The sequence below is a fragment of the Oncorhynchus gorbuscha genome, linkage group LG10 (assembly GCF_021184085.1).
Source record: "Oncorhynchus gorbuscha isolate QuinsamMale2020 ecotype Even-year linkage group LG10, OgorEven_v1.0, whole genome shotgun sequence".
NCBI lineage: Eukaryota > Metazoa > Chordata > Actinopteri > Salmoniformes > Salmonidae > Oncorhynchus > Oncorhynchus gorbuscha.
In genome coordinates, this window is record NC_060182.1 from 97,591,228 (window position 1) to 97,611,953 (window position 20,726).

The following is a 20,726-nucleotide window of genomic DNA, read 5'->3' on the forward strand; positions in this document are numbered from 1 at the left end:
TACTTGTAAATAATTGTAAAACTGAGAGTTCTGGATGTTGCACTTTTTTTGATTGATTCTCAATTATACTCGATGAAATAAGCCTCACATAGTAAATGAGCAATTACATTTATTGCTGACCAATTTCGACAATCTCTCTCGGTGACTTCAACACACAAATTCCACACTTTTTGGGCTTATTTTCATGGACAGATTTTTGGGTTAAATGAAACCAAAGATTTTATAACTAAACCAAGGTAACCCACAGCCTGTCGTTTCAAACGGAAACAAATTAGTCATAGTGGGCAGAACAAGCAAGGAGGTGGGCAGAGCCAAGCACGATTTAGCGAGAATCTATTGGTTCGTTCTGTCATGTATTTGCATATTTCCGTTAGAGAGCGCCTACTCTGCGAAGTGCGCTTGTGCCTTTGCGCCCCTTCTAAACAATGCGAATTTAAAAAAGTCTAACCGGGTAAAGTCTGTCGTAACATATTTTAGTTTTTGGAAAAGAAAACTGTATTGAGATTCAATATTTAATCGATGAGAAAATTAGTAAAATGTTCGAATACATCCAATCTTCTCCCCACTGATTGTGGTATTGGCCATATTTGGTAGTGAGGGGAAATGCCGGGCGGAAGCTTCAAATAGATACATCCGGTGAAATATTTGTCTCATTGTTCTATCTGTGGTAAAAAAAAATCTTTTTGGCTTCGCGTCTTCACGGCCCGGTCCACATCTGGGAGGGTCAACCGGGTCGATGCAGCGACAAGACGGGAAGTGGATGAACTTGCGCCACTAAACGAGATATTTTCCCAGGTATTCTTGCTAAATGTACATGCGTTTAGCTACATACACACAGTTATAACTTAAATGAGAAGAGTTTTGGGTCAGTTTTGAAGAACTGCCGTGAGAACAGTTTGTTTTCTTGCTCGATAGAAGTAACGTTAGCTAATGTAGCTAGTTAGACATACACATTTTAGCTAACGGTAGCTAGCTAGCTAACGGTATGTAGTTAGTAGCTAACCTCATGCGCATACAAACAACAATTATAACAAAGTAGCTAATATATTTACATGTGTGTCTGAAGTAGCTACGTTGGTTAGCCACTTGTTCGCCAGAGCAGTTAGCTAGTTGTGAACAGAGCCATGTGTACGGAAAGGCTCCATCCTAAACAAGGCTAGCTTGCTAGCAAAACAATGGACTGGATATGGCAGGTGTTTGTTGATAGCCATGCAACGCATGTATTGACACCCCATATTTACATTTACATTTAAGTCATTTAGCAGACGCTCTTATCCAGAGCGACTTACAAATTGGACCACACACAAACACACAAAACAGTGGCGATTTTAGCATGTCAGTCTTGGTTGGCAAACTAATTTTTATTTTTTATTTTTTTAGGTGCATGTCAGCAAAGCCAGTACACAATACAACACATTATTTACACTATAACGGTGACGAACGGTGCCCACCAACTGTTAGGGTGTACATAAAGTTGTGCCAACAGCAGACCTTTTTTTGTTCAGCACCATGGAGTGAATCCTTACCACTGCTACATCTTAATATCTTAGAGCCTTGTCTGGCAGTGAAACATTTAGTTCAGCTTCATTTACTGCCTTTGAAAGAAACATAGCTGATATGGCTGACTTGTTTAAACAAATGTGGTTTCTTGAGATGTACAAATGATGGCATAAGGGGATGAGGAGCAGGGGATGAGGAGCAGATAAGAGGCAATCTGTAACAGATTAAGACATTAATGGCCGAGCTAGGACGGACGTAGTCAATATAACTAGTTGTTCAGCACTTTTGAAATGTACAGCGACGGAATTCAGAACATGAGCCGTTCTTACAGTATTCTTCCGGTACACCAAGTGATAACTGCGGGATAAATAAAGGGGGCTTATAAGCAGACATTGAAAGCTCTTACAATATTCCGTGATTACGTTTATCTTAAACAGGCGATAGGCTAGAAGTGCACCACCAATTCAGAACAGTAGGCTAAGTTATGAGGGGGAAATGGACCAAATTATTAGGGTGAGGCACATGGGCTACTAACAGCTTACTACACAACATACACTTAGTATTACTTTCTGAGCTACAGTATACACATCTCCCTGGCATATTACATCATTTATGCAGCAGCATAGAAAACAGTTTTGGACTCACCTTGTTGTGCTGTGCTCACTTGAACAGGAAGGCGGCACGGCGGCCCTTCTTGTGGGCAAATTTTGTCTACAAATTGTGGCATTCTCTGGATATATGGTGCTTTCAAGACAATTGGGAATTCTGGGGGGGGGGGGGACAATGTTGAATCATGACATCAGGGATCTTCAGGTTGGAGATCTAGAAAGAGGCCATAGTTCCTGACTTGGAATACCGAGTCGGAAGACCGTTTTCTTCCCCAGAGTTCCCAGAAGTCATGCAGGATTGACAGCATGACCCCAATGTTCTCAATCTTTTCTGGCTGATGGTGTTGCATGTGAATGTTTATCCTTTTAAGCTTGGAAGAGAGACCCTTACACACAGCAGTGTATTGATTGCTTTGCAGTTAGCCACTGATTCCTTCCAAACCACTCCGCGTTGAATTTGCGATTTCCAACTTGTTGTGTAATGTTTGTCCAATGGCCGATGAGCTAAGATTTTGAAAGTATGATGTTGAAGTGATCAGCCCAATCAAAGCTACGGTAGATATAGTGTGATTTGACCTCATTTTATCTGTGGCCAATGACCTTGAGCGTTCTTGGATGGGCACTTTTAATGTAACTATGGCAGCACCCAAGGGGCTTGAATGTTTGAGCTCTACCCTTAGAGTTTGCAGTGATGGGGTGTCCCCATGAGTGACAGAACACTGAGCCAATCACGGCACAACTAGAGAACATTACCAACCCTTGTGCTCTGTTTTTTCTGCATTGCTGCCAACCACCACCACCACAGAAAGCACGGATCTAGGCTGAAACACCTGTATTTTGGAGCTGCCTCAGTCAAGAAAACAACAAGAGACCATGTTTGTATGCGGCTTTATTAACTCAATTATTATTATTTTTTTTACATTGTTTTCAAACTGATATGTGACACATATTAATGCCAAAGTAACAAGCAAAACAGGCAATAATAAACAAAAATAAATAAACTAATTAAATAAATAAACAAATAAACTAAAACGGGCCAAAGCCCTGAATGACAGGTCACTACTACACACACACACACACACACACACACACACACACACACACACACACACACACACACACACACACACACACACACACACACACACACACACACACACACAAACACACACACACAGCTAGTTAGCGAACTACTAAGGTTCGTCTGATGAATCGGGCTGTAATACACAATGAATTGGTATACATCCTGAAACTAGGGAAAGTTAATTGTATATTTGATATTTTGTTTTACCTCTGTGGTAAACTGAACCATATACAGGGCCTTCAGAAAGTATTCATACCCCTGGACTTTTTCCACATGTTGTTGTTACAGCCTGAGATGTTTTGTCAATGGCACAATACCCCATAATGTCAAAGTTAAATACTTTTTCGCCATTAAAAATAAATAAATAATAAAAGTTTTTAAAAAGTTGAAATTTCTTGTCAATAAGTATTCAAGCCCTTGTTATGGTAATCCTAAATAAGTTCAGGAGTCAAAATTAGCATAAGTTACACAAGTTGCATGGGTTTTGACCCCACACATAAAATTATCTTTAAGGTCCCTTAGTCGAGCAGTGAATTTCAAACACACAGACCAGGGAAGTTTTCCAATTTCCACACAAAGAAGGGCACCTTTTGGTAGCTGGGTAAAAAGCAGACATTGAATATCCCTTTGAGCCTGGTGAAGTTATTAATTACAATGTTGATGGTGTATTAAAAAACCCAGTCACTACAAAGATACAGGCGTCCTTCCTAACTCCGTTGCTGGAGAGGAAGGAAACTGCTTCTCGATTTCACCATGGAGGTCAATGGTAACTTTAAAACAGTTACAGAGTTTAACGGCTGTGATAGGAGAAAACTGAGGATGGATCAACAACATTGTAGTTACCCCACAATACTAACCTAAATGACAGAGTGAGAAGAAGGAAACCTGTTCCAGATACAAAATATCCCTGGCCTCCCAAAGGGCACTGCGGTCTAAGGCACTGCATCGCTGTGTTGCAGCGTCACTACAGCCTGTGGTTCGATCCTCTACTTGGCCCATCGCCCTCTAGCGACTCTTTGTGGCGGGTCGGGCGTCACAACCGGCTAACTTCGGTCGTCAGTTGAACAGCGTTTCCTCTCATTGGTGTTGCAGGCTTCCGGGTTAGGGAATGGTTTGGCCAGGGACGGGCTTTACTTGGCCCATCGCCCTCTAGCGACCCCTTGTGGCAGGCCGTGCACCTGCAAGCTGACTTCGGTCATCAATTGACACATTGGTGCTGCTGGCTACCGGGTTTAAGCGAGCGGGTGTTAAGAAGCGTGGTTAGGCGGGTCATGTTTCGGGGGGCGCATGACTCTACCTTCGCCTCTCCTTCTTCTTCTACTCCCGTTGGGACTCAGCGACGAGACAAGATAATAATCACGAAATTGGAAAAGAAAATACAAATATTCCAAAACATTCTTCCTGTTTACAACAAGGAACTAAAGTAAAACTACAAAACATGTGACAAAGCAATTGTGAGAGATACCGTCCTGTGGGTTTTCACTCCAGCCCTGTTCCTGGAGAGACACCCTCCTGTGGGTTTTCCCTCCAACCCTGTTCCTGGAGAGACACCCTCCTGTGGGTTTTCACTCCAACCCTGTCCCTGGAGAGATACCGTCCTGTGGGTTTTCACTCCAACCCTGTTCCTGGAGAGATACCGTCCTGTAGGTTTTCACTCCAGCCCTGTTCCTGGAGAGATACCCTCCTGTGGGTTTTCACTCCAACCCTGTCCCTGGAGAGATACCCTCCTGTGGGTTTTCACTCCAACCCTGTCCCTGGAGAGATACCCTCCTGTGGGTTTTCACTCCAACCCTGTCCCTGGAGAGATACCCTCCTGTGGGTTTTCACTCCAACCCTGTCCCTGGAGAGATACCCTCCTGTGGGTTTTCACTCTAACCCTGTCCCTGGAGAGATACCGTCCTGTGGGTTTTCCCTCTAACCCTGTTTCTGGAGAGAGACCCTCCTGTGGGTTTTCACTCCAACCCTGTTCCTGGAGAGATACCGTCCTGTGGGTTTCCCTCCAACCCTGTTCCTGGAGAGGGGTTGGAGTTTTTCTCTCCACCAGCTTCTCCACCAGCCCTGCTGTCTGGCTCTAGAGCTGTTCTATCACCAGGTCATCCAAATCGCACCGTATTCCCTATGTAGTGCACTACTTTTAACCAGAACTGGCACCCTATTCCCTATGTAGTGCACTACTTTTAACCAGAACTGGCACCCTATTCCCTATGTAGTGCAGTAATTTGTAACAGCAGTGCACTATATATAGGGAAAATTACCATTTGAGATGTACTCTGAGTCTGGAATTAGGCTAGTGTGAACTCTGTGGCACTCTGTGGACTGGCAGAGTCTGTGCTGTAGGGCTGGCATTCAGGGTAGGCCAGATTGGGGTTGGGTGGTGATCTTAAGCATGTTGAGGAAGAGCCAGCTAGACGTGGGCGCTGGGAAAGAGCTGACCTCCGCTCCCGTCTGTCCCAGCTGATGGGACAGAGATGACCTCTGCTCCCCTCTGTCCCAGCTAATGGGGCAGAGCTGACCTCCGCTCCCCTCTGTCCCAGCTGATGGGGCAGAGATGACCTCGACTCCCGTCTGTCCCAGCTGATGGGCCTTTGCCAGTCAAGTCTCATATGCACACACACACACTCTGCTGGGGCTTTGGGCAGTCAGAGGATAGCTGGTCACTGGCAGCAGTCCTGCATGCTTGTACGTAACATAATATAGTCCACATGTATTTGGGCAGCTGACGTTTATATATAATTGAGGCAGCCGTGTTATACAAACAATTTGCACAGTGTCAGTTCAGTCAGTGAAGCTTTTTATATTGACCGTTTTCAATAATTCTCCTTTTCAATTTCTTTTCTCCCAACAGTATGTGATCGCCTGATTTTTTTGTTTTTAAACCAATCACCAATATCCACCATGAGGAGGGAAAGGAAGTGCATTCTCTGTTAAACCAATCACCAACATCCACCATGGGGAGGGAAAGGAAGTGCATTCTCTGTTAAACCAATCACCAATATCCACCATGAGGAGGGAAAGGAAGTGCATTCTCTGTTAAACCAATCACCAATATCCACCATGAGGAGGGGAAGGAAGTGCATTCTCTGTTAAACCAATCACCAATATCCACCATGGGGAGGGAAAGGAAGTGCATTCTCTGTCTGATTATCTACAGCTCCAAACAGGTAAAACCTTTTCAAAGCCTCCTGGAAAGAAATCGAGTCATATAAAACCATTTTTTTATAGCGCTTTTCTAAAACCTAAAGACGGCGCTTTCATCACCATGACCTTTTTGTTGTGATAAATATCATGTCGTCTTTAGGTGTGAATGGTTTGTTGTGATAAATATCATGTCTTTAGGTGTGAATGGTTTGTTGTGATAAATGTCATGTCTTTAGGTGTGAATGGTTTGTTGTGATAAATATCATGTCTTTAGGTGTGAATGGTTTGTTGTGATAAATATCATGTCTTTTGGTGTGAATGGTTTGTTGTGATAAATGTCATGTCTTTAGGTGTGAATGGTTTGTTGTGATAAATATCATGTCGTCTTTAGGTGTGAATGGTTTGTTGTGATAAATATCATGTCTTTAGGTGTGAATGGTTTGTTGTGATAAGTGTCATGTCTTTAGGTGTGAATGGTTTGTTGTGATAAATATCATGTCTTTAGGTGTGAATGGTTTGTTGTGATAAGTGTCATGTCTTTAGGTGTGAATGGTTTGTTGTGATAAATATCATGTCTTTAGGTGTGAATGGTTTGTTGTGATAAGTGTCATGTCTTTAGGTGTGAATGGTTTGTTGTGATAAATATCATGTCTTTTGGTGTGAATGGTTTGTTGTGATAAGTGTCATGTCTTTAGGTGTGAATGGTTTGTTGTGATAAATATCATGTCTTTTGGTGTGAATGGTTTGTTGTGATAAGTGTCATGTCTTTAGGTGTGAATGGTTTGTTGTGATAAATATCATGTCTTTAGGTGTGAATGGTTTGTTGTGATAAGTGTCATGTCTTTAGGTGTGAATGGTTTGTTGTGATAAATATCATGTCTTTTGGTGTGAATGGTTTGTTGTGATAAATATCGTGTCTTTAGGTGTGAATGGTTTGTTGTGATAAGTGTCATGTCTTTAGGTGTGAATGGTTTGTTGTGATAAATATCATGTATTTTGGTGTGAATGGTTTGTTTTGATAATTGTCACGTCTTTAGGTGTGAATGGCTTGTGTTCTTGTGTCTCCAGGAGATGGATGAGCATATGAAGAGTATGCTGCATCATCGGGAACTGGAGAACCTTAAGGGCCGGTGAGAACTACTGCTGAACTTACACTAACTTACCCATGTACTGAACTTACACTAACTTACCCATGTACTGAACTTACACTAACTTACCCATGTACTGAACTTACACTAACTTACCCATGTACTGAACTTACACTAACTTACCCATGTACTGAACTTACACTAACTTACCCATGTACTGAACTTACACTAACTTACCCATGTACTGAACTTACACTAACTTACCCATGCTCTGAACTTACACTAACTTACCCATGCTCTGAACTTACCTTAACTTACCCATGTACTGAACTTACCCTAACTTACCCTGACTTACCCTAACTTACCCATGTACTGAACTTACCCTAACTTACACTAACTTATCCATGCACTGAACTTACCCTAACTTACCCATGCACTGAACTTACAATGTACTGAACTTACTAACTAACTTAACTTACCCATGCACTGAACTTACCCTAACTTACCCATGCACTGAACTTACCCTAACTTACCCATGTACTGAACTTACCCTAACTTACCCATGTACTGAACTTACACTAACTTACCCATGTACTGAACTTACACTAACTTACCCATGTACTGAACTTACCCTAACTTACCCATGTACTGAACTTACCCTAACTTACCCATGTACTGAACTTACCCTAACTTACCCATGTACTGAACTTACACTAACTTACCCATGTACTGAACTTACCCTAACTTACCCATGTACTGAACTTACCCTAACTTACCCATGCTCCGAACTTACCCTAACTTACCCATGCACTGAACTTACCCTAACTTACCCATGCACTGAACTTACAATGTACTGAACTTACTAACTAACTTAACTTACCCATGCACTGAACTTACCCTAACTTACCCATGTACTGAACTTACCCTAACTTACCCATGTACTGAACTTACCCTAACTTACCCATGTACTGAACTTACCCTAACTTACCCATGCACTGAACTTACAATGTACTGAACTTACACTAACTTACCCTAACTTACCCATGCTCCGAACTTACCCTAACTTACCCTAACTTACCCTAACTTACCAATGTACTGAACTTACCCTAACTTACCCATGCTCCGAACTTACCCTAACTTACCCTAACTTACCAATGTACTGAACTTACTAACTAACTTAACTTACCCATGCACTGAACTTACCCTAACTTACCCATGTACTGAACTTACCCTAACTTACCCATGCACTGAACTTACCCTAACTTACCCATGCACTGAACTTACCCTAACTTACCCATCTACTGAACTTACCCATGTACTGAACTTACCCATGTACTGAACTTACCCTAACTTACCCATGTACTGAACTTACACTAACTTACCCATGTACTGAACTTACCCTAACTTACCCATGCTCTGAACTTACCCTAACTTACCCTAACTTACCCTAACTTACCAATGTACTGAACTTACTAACTAACTTAACTTACCCATGCACTGAACTTACCCTAACTTACCCATGTACTGAACTTACCCTAACTTACCCATGTACTGAACTTACCCTAACTTACCCATGTACTGAACTTACCCTAACTTACCCATGTACTGAACTTACCCTAACTTACCCATGTACTGAACTTACCCTAACTTACCCATGTACTGAACTTACCCTAACTTACCCATGTACTGAACTTACACTAACTTACCCATGTACTGAACTTACCCTAACTTACCCTAACTTACCAATGTACTGAACTTACTAACTAACTTAACTTACCCATGCACTGAACTTACCCTAACTTACCCATGTACTGAACTTACCCTAACTTACCCATGTACTGAACTTACCCATGTACTGAACTTACCCATGTACTGAACTTACCCATGTACTGAACTTACCCTAACTTACCCATGTACTGAACTTACCCTAACTTACCCATGTACTGAACTTACCCTAACTTACCCATGCTCTGAACTTACCCTAACTTACCCTAACTTACCAATGTACTGAACTTACTAACTAACTTAACTTACCCATGCACTGAACTTACCCTAACTTACCCATGTACTGAACTTACCCTAACTTACCCATGTACTGAACTTACCCTAACTTACCCATGTACTGAACTTACCCTAACTTACCCATGTACTGAACTTACCCTAACTTACCCATGTACTGAACTTACCCTAACTTACCCATGCACTGAACTTACCCTAACTTACCCATGCACTGAACTTACCCTAACTTACCCATGTACTGAACTTACCCTAACTTATCCTAACTTACCCATGCTCTGAACTTACCCTAACTTATCCTAACTTACCCATGCTCTGAACTTACCCTAACTTATCCTAACTTACCCATGCTCTGAACTTACCCTAACTTATCCTAACTTACCCATGCTCTGAACTTACCCTAACTTATCCTAACTTACCCATGCTCTGAACTTACCCTAACTTATCCTAACTTACCCATGCTCTGAACTTACCCTAACTTATCCTAACTTACCCATGCTCTGAACTTACCCTAACTTATCCTAACTTATCCTAACTTATCCTAACTTATCCTAACTTATCCTAACTTATCCTAACTTATCCTAACTTATCCTAACTTACCCTAACTTACCCTAACTTACCCTAACTTACCCTAACTTACCCTAACTTACCCTAACTTACCCTAACTTACCCTAACTTACCCTAACTTACCCTAACTTACCCTAACTTACCCTAACTTACCCTAACTTATCCTAACTTATCCTAACTTACCCATGCTCTGAACTTATCCTAACTTACCCATCTACAGGTGCACAAATTGTTGCACATTTACCCTCATTTTTCCTGCAGAGCGAGTTGCATTATGTTTTCGTGAGATGAATGAATTCCCACAACAGGAGATGATGCTGCTGTCAAGTCTTGTGATCAGGAAAACCTTCCGGCACTTGACATTGGTCACGTGTGTGATAGGTCACGCGTGTGATAGGTCACGCGTGTGATAGGTCACGCGTGTGATAGGTCACGCGTGTGATAGGTATAGGTCACGCGTGTGATAGGTGTCTGGCCTAGCATTATCTGGAAAATGGGTAGGGGCACAGCTGCCACAACTATGGCATGCATTTATATATAGATACAGTCAGACTGGAACAACAGTCTCAGACCAGCTGACTGGAGCAACAGGCCCCGACCAACTGATGACCAACTGACTGGAACAACAGGCCCCGACCAACTGATGACCAACTGACTGGAACAACAGGACCAACTGATGACCAACTGATGACCAACTGATGACCAACTGATGACCAACTGACTGGAGCAACAGGCCCCGACCAACTGATGACCAACTGATGACCAACTGATGACCAACTGATGACCAACTGACTGGAGCAACAGGCCACGACCAACTGATGACCAACTGATGACCAACTGATGACCAACTGATGACCAACTGATGACCAACTGATGACCAACTGATGACCAACTGACTGGAGCAACAGGCCCCGACCAACTGATGACCAACTGACTGGAACAACAGGCCCCGACCAACTGACTGGAACAACAGGCCCCGACCAACTGATGACCAACTGATGACCAACTGACTGGAGCAACAGGCCCCGACCAACTGATGACCAACTGACTGGAACAACAGGCCCCGACCAACTGATGACCAACTGACTGGAGCAACAGGCCCTGACCAACTGATGACCAACTGATGACCAACTGATGACCAACTGATGACCAACTGATGACCAACTGATGACCAACTGATGACCAACTGATGACCAACTGACTGGAGCAACAGGCCCCGACCAACTGATGACCAACTGACTGGAACAACAGGCCCCGACCAACTGATGACCAACTGACTGGAACAACAGGCCCCGACCAACTGATGACCAACTGACTGGAGCAACAGGCCCCGACCAACTGATGACCAACTGACTGGAGCAACAGGCCCCGACCAACTGATGACCAACTGACTGGAGCAACAGACCCCGACCAACTGATGACCAACTGACTGGAGCAACAGGCCCCGACCAACTGATGACCAACTGACTGGAGCAACAGGCCCCGACCAACTGATGACCAACTGACTGGAGCAACAGGCCCCGACCAACTGATGACCAACTGACTAGAGCAACAGGCCCCGACCAACTGATGACCAACTGACTGGAGCAATAGGCCCCGACCAACTGATGACCAACTGACTGGAACAACAGGCCCTGACCAACTGACTGGAACAACAGACCCTGACCAACTGACTGGAGCAACAGTCCCCGACCAACTGATGACCAACTGACTGGAACAACAGGCCCCGACCAACTGACTGGAGCAACGGGCCTCGACCAACTGATGACCAACTGACTGGAGCAACAGGCCCTGACCAACTGATGACCAACTGACTGGAACAACAGGCCCCGACCAACTGACTGGAGCAACAGGCCCTGACCAACTAATGACCAACTGACTGGAACAACAGGCCCTGACCAACTGACTGGAGCAACTGACTGGAGCAACAGGCCCCGACCAACTGATGACCAACTGACTGGAGCAACAGGCCCCGACCAACTGACTGGAGCAACAGGCCCTGACCAACTGATGACCAACTGATGACCAACTGACTGGAACAACAGGCCCCGACCAACTGACTGGAGCAACAGGCCCTGACCAACTGATTACCAACTGACTGGAGCAACAGGCCCCGACCAACTGACTGGAGCAACGGGCCCCGACCAACTGACTGGAGCAACGGGCCCGACCAACTGACTGGAGCAACGGGCCCCGACCAACTGACTGGAGCAACGGGCCCCGACCAACTGACTGGAGCAACGGGCCCCGACCAACTGACTGGAGCAACGGGCCCCGACCAACTGACTGGAGCAACGGGCCCCGACCAACTGATGACCAACTGACTGGAGCAACAGGCCCCGACCAACTGATGACCAACTGACTGGAGCAACGGGCCCCGACCAACTGACTGGAGCAACAGGCCCCGACCAACTGACTGGAGCAACAGGCCCTGACCAACTGACTGGAGCAACAGGCCCTGACCAAATGACTGGAGCAACAGGCCCTGACCAACTGACCGGAGCAACAGGCCCTGACCAACTGATGACCAACTGACTGGAGCAACAGGCCCTGACCAACTGATGACCAACTGACTGGAGCAACAGGCCCTGACCACCTGATGACCAACTGACTGGAGCAACAGGCCCTGACCACCTGATGACCAACTGATGACCAACTGACTGGAGCAACAGGCCCTGACCAACTGATGACCAACTGACTGGAATGACGGATTGCGGGTAAATCCCTAATGGCACCTTATTCCCTACATAGTGCACCACTTTTGACTAGCATCCTTTAGGCCTTGGTCAAAAGAAGTGCACTAAATGGGAGACGGGTTGTCATGTGGGACGCAGTCGGCACTCTGCAACTATTTCAAGTGACTGTCCTGGAGATTACTGAAATATGTGACCGCAGGGGAAAGGAGAGGCTCTTAACTAACATCTAGGGGAGAGGAGAGGCTCTTAACTAACATCTAGGGGAAAGTAGAGGCTCTTAACTAACATCTAGGGGGAGGAGAGGCTCTTAACTAACATCTAGGGGAAAGTAGAGGCTCTTAACTAACATCTAGGGGGGAGGAGAGGCTCTTAACTAACATCTAGGGGAAAGTAGAGGCTCTTAACTAACATCTAGGGGAAAGGAGGTTGACTAACATCTAGGGGAAAGGAGAGGCTCTTAACTAACATCTAGGGGAAAGTAGAGGCTCTTAACTAACATCTAGGGGGGAGGAGAGGCTCTTAACTAACATCTAGGGGAAAGTAGAGGCTCTTAACTAACATCTAGGGGAAAGTAGAGGCTCTTAACTAACATCTAGGGGGGAGGAGAGGCTCTTAACTAACATCTAGGGGAAAGTAGAGGCTCTTAACTAACATCTAGGGGAGGAGAGGCTCTTAACTAACATCTAGGGGGGAGGCTCTTAACTAACATCTAGGGGAAAGGAGGTTGACTAACATCTAGGGAAAGGAGAGGCTCTTAACTAACATCTAGGGAAAGTAGAGGCTCTTAACTAACATCTAGGGGGAGGAGAGGCTCTTAACTAACATCTAGGGGGGGGGGCTCTTAACTAACATCTAGGGGAAAGTAGAGGCTCTTAACTAACATCTAGGGGGAGGAGAGGCTCTTAACTAACATCTAGGGGGGAGGCTCTTAACTAACATCTAGGGGAAAGGAGGTTGACTAACATCTAGGGGAAAGAAGAGGCTCTTAACTAACATCTAGGGGAAAGAAGAGGCTCTTAACTAACATCTAGGGGAAAGAAGAGGCTCTTAACTAACATCTAGGGGGGAGGAGAGGCTCTTAACTAACATCTAGGGGGGAGGAGAGGCTCTTAACTAACATCTAGGGGGAGGAGAGGCTCTTAACTAACATCTAGGGAAAGAAGAGGCTCTTAACTAACATCTAGGGGAAAGGAGAGGCTCTTAACTAACATCTAGGGAAAGGAGAGGCTCTTAACTAACATCTAGGGGAAAGGAGAGGCTCTTAACTAACATCTAGGGGAAAGGAGAGGCTCTTAACTAACATCTAGGGAAAGGAGAGGCTCTTAACTAACATCTAGGGAAAGGAGAGGCTCTTAACTAACATCTAGGGGAAAGGAGAGGCTCTTAACTAACATCTAGGGGAAAGGAGAGGCTCTTAACTAACATCTAGGGGAAAGGAGAGGCTCTTAACTAACATCTAGGGGAAAGGAGAGGCTCTTAACTAACATCTAGGGGAAAGGAGAGGCTCTTAACTAACATCTAGGGGAAAGGAGAGGCTCTTAACTAACATCTAGGGGAAAGGAGAGGCTCTTAACTAACATCTAGGGGGAGGAGAGGCTCTTAACTAACATCTAGGGGGAGGAGAGGCTCTTAACTAACATCTAGGGGAGGAGAGGCTCTTAACTAACATCTAGGGGAAAGGAGAGGCTCTTAACTAACATCTAGGGGAAAGGAGAGGCTCTTAACTAACATCTAGGGGGGAGGAGAGGCTCTTAACTAACATCTAGGGGGAGGAGAGGCTCTTAACTAACATCTAGGGGGAGGGGGCTCTTAACTAACATCTAGGGGGAGAGGCTCTTAACTAACATCTAGGGGGAGGAGAGGCTCTTAACTAACATCTAGGGGGAGGAGAGGCTCTTAACTAACATCTAGGGGAGAGGAGAGGCTCTTAACTAACATCTAGGGGAAAGGAGAGGCTCTTAACTAACATCTAGGGGAAAGGAGAGGCTCTTAACTAACATCTAGGGGAAAGGAGAGGCTCTTAACTAACATCTAGGGGAAAGGAGAGGCTCTTAACTAACATCTAGGGGAAAGGAGAGGCTCTTAACTAACATCTAGGGGAAAGGAGAGGCTCTTAACTAACATCTAGGGGGAGGAGAGGCTCTTAACTAACATCTAGGGGGAGGAGAGGCTCTTAACTAACATCTAGGGGAAAGGAGAGGCTCTTAACTAACATCTAGGGGGGAAAGGAGAGGCTCTTAACTAACATCTAGGGGGAGGAGAGGCTCTTAACTAACATCTAGGGGAATATTATATTATCATGAGTTCCTAGTCTAGTTGAGATGTAACTCTTTCTTATGACTTTAAAATATTGTCAGTATTGTCATTGTCAGTAAAATGGATATGCAGACATTACCCCCCCCCACTTTGTTTTTTATCAAGTGAGAATTGCAAACCTATGAAAAACACATTTTGATGAGACTATATGTAAAGATATAGCTAGTATTGATTCACTGATTACATTATTCAATCCATTGTTTTTTTGAGAGGGGGGGGGGGGTCATTGTGCCCTTTGTACTTTTGCACAAGACAAAACAGTACACTTCTAAATCAACCCCCCGTCCCCCCCCACCGAACCTTATCAATGAGTTAACAGAACGTCAGGGAGGCCAGTTTCTGAGAGGTTTGACCCCCCTAGCCAATGAGGTCACGGTACCTCTCAGCCCTTCCACAGGGGGAGAGGTTTGTGTAGGTGTCCTAAATAGAACCCTAGTCCCTATAGAGGGCTCTGATCAACACTAGTGCACTATAAAGCGTTTTAGGGTGCCATATAGGATGCACACTTCTGTGGTGAATTATCTACAGCTGTTACTTGGCCAAGGCTCCGGTTACAACCAGCCTCGTGATTGGTTCACAGGCTAAGCAGCTCCACAGTTGGGTATTCAGTAGGATGAAGTGGGAGGGGGGGGTTGTTATCTGAGGTGCATAACAGAAATAGAGAGAGGCTGGCTGAGCACAGCGGGCTACCACCATGACTGCAGCAGCGTGCTAGGCCGAGGCAGCCGTCCCTCCCTGCCTGTCTCCACGTCGGCCACCGCTTGACCGTTTCTCCGCCAGCCGCCTGGATGGCTGTGTAGTGTGTAAATGTTACCGTTGTTACCGACGACACACGAGCCTCCCATCCCCCGCCAAAACTGCCGCCACCGGCCCGCTGGAAACAACTAGAAGCCTCGAAGATGTTCACGAAGACTTAACCAGCTGATCTTAACTTTTTTTTTTTTTTTTAAGTCTTAAAACGACCGAAAATAACATGTGATTTTTGCCTCCTGATCTCTGAAGAACCAAAGAAACAGGAAGAGTGTTTTATCTTAAAAGGATTGTTGAGTACTCTCCTTTCATTTACATTTCCTTTCCTTTAAATTTTTTTTGAATAATTCCTTAAACCTAGAGCTGCCAGTATTGTCCAAGTGCTCTGCAGACGAACAGGGAGACCAGACCAGTTGTGACTAGAAGCGCATATCACCATGCCAGAGGGGGTTATTGAGCGCCCGCTGTCCCCTTCCCTCCCCAGGGACTGTGGCCACGAGTGCCCGGTGTGCCGGGTGACCGTGGTGAGTCTAACGGACTACGCCGACCACATATCCAGCAGGGTGCACAAGCAGCGCGTGGAGACGGCGGAACGCGAGGGTGCCGGGAACGACCAGGAAGAGGAGTACTTCGACAAGGATCTGATCAAACTGATCGAGACCCGGAAGGAAGTGATCAGGTAAGAGAGAGAGGGGGGGGGGGGTTGCTTCTTTATTTTCTTCTTCTTCTCTCATTCTTCTTCTTCTCTCGTGAATTTGTTTGTCTGTCTGCTAAACTCTTGATGATTTTTGAATAGAGAACGTGTGTTCCTGTGTTGGGGGAAACCCCCCTTTAGTAGAACGAGAGCTGAGAACTTCTCTCAATGGTCTGATCATAATGTTAATTATCACGATGTTTATCATGATGTTTGGTCTGTGTGTCTGGACTAGTGGACCATGTATAGTCACATATTAGGTGTCATGGTTTTGGGTCACTCTTCTCTTTTAGCTGTGACGTGAACCATACTGCTGCTCATAGACGTAGACAGAGGACTCTAGATGGGATATAAGGCATCGTCCTGTCACAGACGCCATAAAATGGCACCGTTACAAAGATGAGACCTCGTTTAAAAAAAAATCTCTATGGTTGCTGCTTTTAGAGCCCAGGGCTGGGAAGGGAGGGGTTGTGTGTCAGGGAGGGAGGGGCAGAGAGAGAGAGGGAGTGAGGGAGGGGCAGAGAGAGAGAGGGAGGGAGGGGTCGTGTGTCAGGGAGGGAGGGGCAGAGAGAGAGAGGGAGTGAGGGAGGGGCAGAGAGAGAGAGGGAGGGAGGGGTCGTGTGTCAGGGAGTCCAGGTCAGAGAGAGAGGGAGGGAGGGAGGGGTCGTGTGTCAGGGAGGGAGGGGCAGAGAGAGGGAGGGAGGGAGGGAGGGGTCGTGTGTCAGGGAGTCCAGGTCAGAGAGAGAGAGAGGGAGGGAGGGGTCGTGTGTCAGGGTTACATACTAAAAAAAGCATTACAGTCACAGCACCCTCTCACTCACTCCAGCTTGATCACATTCCACATCATGTCGCTTCTAGAAAGAGTGTTCACAGAAACCATGCTCTCACTGGCCTCATGTATAGGAGTGGGACAGCATCCTCTCACTGGCCTCATGTATAGGAGTGGGAAACCATCCTCTCACTGGCCTCATGTATAGGAGTGGGAATCCGTCCTCTCACTGTCCTCATGTATAGGAGTGGGAAACCATCCTCTCACTGGCCTCATGTATAGGAGTGGGAAACCATCCTCTCACTGGCCTCATGTATAGGAGTGGGAAACCATCCTCTCACTGGCCTCATGTATAGGAGTGGGAAACCATCCTCTCACTGGCCTCATGTATAGGAGTGGGAATCCGTCCTCTCACTGGCCTCATGTATAGGAGTGGGAATCCGTCCTCTCACTGGCCTCATGTATAGGAGTGGGAATCCGTCCTCTCACTGGCCTCATGTATAGGAGTGGGAATCCGTCCTCTCACTGGCCTCATGTATAGGAGTGGGACACCGTCCTCTCACTGGCCTCATGTATAGGAGTGGGAATCCGTCCTCTCACTGGCCTCATGTATAGGAGTGGGAATCCGTCCTCTCACTGGCCTCATGTATAGGAGTGGGAAACCATCCTCTCACTGGCCTCATGTATAGGAGTGGGAATCCGTCCTCTCACTGGCCTCATGGAGGAGTGGGAATCCGTCCTCTCACTGGCCTCATGTATAGGAGTGGGTCCTCTCACTGGCCTCATGTATAGGAGTGGGAATCCGTCCTCTCACTGGCCTCATGTATAGGAGTGGGACACCGTCCTCTCACTGGCCTCATGTATAGGAGTGGGAATCCGTCCTCTCACTGGCCTCATGTATAGGAGTGGGAATCCGTCCTCTCACTGGCCTCATGTGTAGGAGTGGGACACCGTCCCCGTGTGTAGGAGTGGGACACCGTCCCCGTGTGTAGGAGTGGGACACCGTCCCCGTGTGTAGGAGTGGGACACCGTCCCCGTGTGTAGGAGTGGGACACCGTCCCCGTGTGTAGGAGTGGGACACCGTCCCCGTGTGTAGGAGTGGGACACCGTCCCCGTGTGTAGGAGTGGGACACCGTCCCCGTGTGTAGGAGTGGGACACCGTCCCCGTGTGTAGGAGTGGGACACCGTCCCCGTGTGTAGGAGTGGGACACCGTCCCCGTGTGTAGGAGTGGGACACCGTCCCCGTGTGTAGGAGTGGGACACCGTCCCCGTGTGTAGGAGTGGGACACTGTCCCCGTGTGTAGGAGTGGGACACTGTCCCCGTGTGTAGGAGTGGGACACCGTCCCCGTGTGTAGGAGTGGGACACCGTCCCCGTGTGTAGGAGTGGGACACTGTCCTCTCACTGTCCTCGTGTGTAGGAGTGGGACACTGTCCTCGTGTGTAGGAGTGGGACACTGTCCTCTCACTGTCCTCGTGTGTAGGAGTGGGACACTGTCCTCTCACTGTCCTCGTGTGTAGGAGTGGGACACTGTCCTCGTGTGTAGGAGTGGGACATATATAGTTGGTTTTGGGGCATCTCAACTTAGTAATGGATGATAATGATATCTGATTATAAAGATATTGATGTGATCATTTTCGATATTGATAATATTGATACATAATAATAGCACTGAATGCTACCTATAAGAATGTATGCTGTGTCACTCAGTATCTGCATTGCACCAGAAACTCTGCAGCCACGATCACGGTCTGCCAGGATCACTGTCTGCCAGGATCACTGTCTGCCAGGATCACTGTCTGCCAGGATCACTGTCTGCCAGGATCACTGTCTGCCAGGATCACTGTCTGCCAGGATCACGGGCTGCCAGGATCACGGGCTTAATCTTTCTGAAGAGAGGTCTGAGTCACAGATAGTGGTGGTAGGACGTTCAGTTGGAAAACACACCAGCCTTCCATTGACCTTTGACCTGTATATTTGACCTACGTGTTATTGACCTTTGACCTGTATATCTGACCTACATGTTATTGACCTTTGACCTGTATATCTGTCCTAAATATTATGTGGCACAGTTTCCACATAGCATTGAAAGACTAAGCCGTAGGCCAGGGATCATCAACGTAATTCTTGAGCGGATGGAGGGGGGTTCCGGAACATAGTCCTTCTGTAGCTCAGTTGGTAGAGCATGGCGCTTGTAACGCCAGGGTAGTGGGTTTGATTCCCGGGACCACCCATACGTAGAATGTATGCACACATGACTGTAAGTCGCTTTGGATAAAAGCGTCTGCTAAATGGCATATATTATTATTATTATATTATAATTACAAAAAGACTAATTAGTCAACTGCAAATCGACAGCAAGAATCCCAAACAGATATAATATTTGAATAAAACATAATTTCATATCTTGCTTACGTTTGTATATGATCACTTGTGTCTTTAATTATCAAATCAAATTTTATTTATAAAGCCCTTCGTACATCAGCTGATATCTCAAAGTGCTGTACAGAAACCCAGACTAAAACCCCAAACAGCAAGCAATGCAGGTGTAGAAGCACGTTGGCTAGGAAAAACTCCCTAGAAAGGCCAAAACCTAGGAAGAAACCTAGAGAGGAACCAGGCTATGAGGGGTGGCCAGTCCTCTTCTGGCTGTGCTGGGTGGAGATTATAACAGAACATGGCCAAGATGTTCAAATGTTCATAAATGACCAGCAGGGTCAGATAATAATAATCACAGTGGTTGTCGAGGGTGCAACAGGTCAGCACCTCAGGAGTAAATGACAGGTTGCTTTTCATAGCCGATCATTAAGAGTATCTCTACCACACCTGCTGTCTCTAGAGCGTTGAAAACAGCAGGTCTGGGACAGGAAGCACATCCAGTGAACAGGTCAGGGTTCCATAGCCGCAGGCAGAACAGTTGAGACTGGAGCAGCAGCACGGCCAGATGGACTGGGGACAGCCAGGAGTCATCGGGCCAGGTTAAGAGTATCATTGAGAGTATCTCTACACCACAAGCTAATTATGTGTGTGAATACTTAGGAAACACATTTCCAAAATTCAAATCACTTGGAGCTGGTTTCCTGGTGTTTTTTAGTCTTTACATTTTTTGGGGGGCTCAGAAAACTAAAATAAAACCACCCGTGGGCCAAAATCGGGCCGTGGGCCACCAGTTGGGAACCCTGCCCTATGTTAAAGGAAGCGCTTTCAGTGGAAACTGAGATGGGTCTTAAGATGGATGTTTGAGGCTTGTCCAACTAGAACAGTAGTGTGTGTGTGTGTGTGTGTGTGTGTGTGTGTGTGTGTGTGTGTGTGTGTGTGTGTGTGTGTGTGTGTGTGTGTGTGTGTGTGTGTGTGTGTGTGTGTGTGTGTGTGTGTGTGTGTGTGTGTGTGTGTGTGTGTGTGATGATTGTCACCAGCAGCAGAGGGCTTGCAGCTGTCCCCTTGTCATATGACAGACCTTATGCCCGGGCCGCAGACCTCGTGGAGTTCTAACACTCTGGG

At 46.2% G+C, this 20,726-nt stretch overlaps 2 protein-coding genes across 12 annotated transcripts in view; both read left to right on the top strand.

Moving 5' to 3' along the window:
• Positions 1-20,726, top strand: part of LOC124046819 (dynactin subunit 1-like) — an 808,447-nt gene that overhangs the window by 188,997 nt on the left and 598,724 nt on the right. The gene's annotated exons all lie outside the window — the stretch shown is intronic.
• znf106a (zinc finger protein 106a) overlaps positions 672-20,726 on the top strand; it is a 43,987-nt gene continuing 23,932 nt past the window's right edge. For 2 of the 3 annotated variants that reach the window (XM_046367572.1, XM_046367574.1), the window contains exons 1-4: positions 672-795; positions 6,038-6,353; positions 7,399-7,460; positions 16,248-16,442. In XM_046367572.1, coding sequence (XP_046223528.1) covers positions 6,300-6,353; positions 7,399-7,460; positions 16,248-16,442 — 311 coding nt within the window. In that variant the 5' untranslated portion in view covers positions 672-795; positions 6,038-6,299. Of the gene's footprint in view, positions 796-2,939; positions 2,988-6,037; positions 6,354-7,398; positions 7,461-16,247; positions 16,443-20,726 lie in introns of those variants that run through there. The other variant, XM_046367573.1, reaches the window with a different exon arrangement.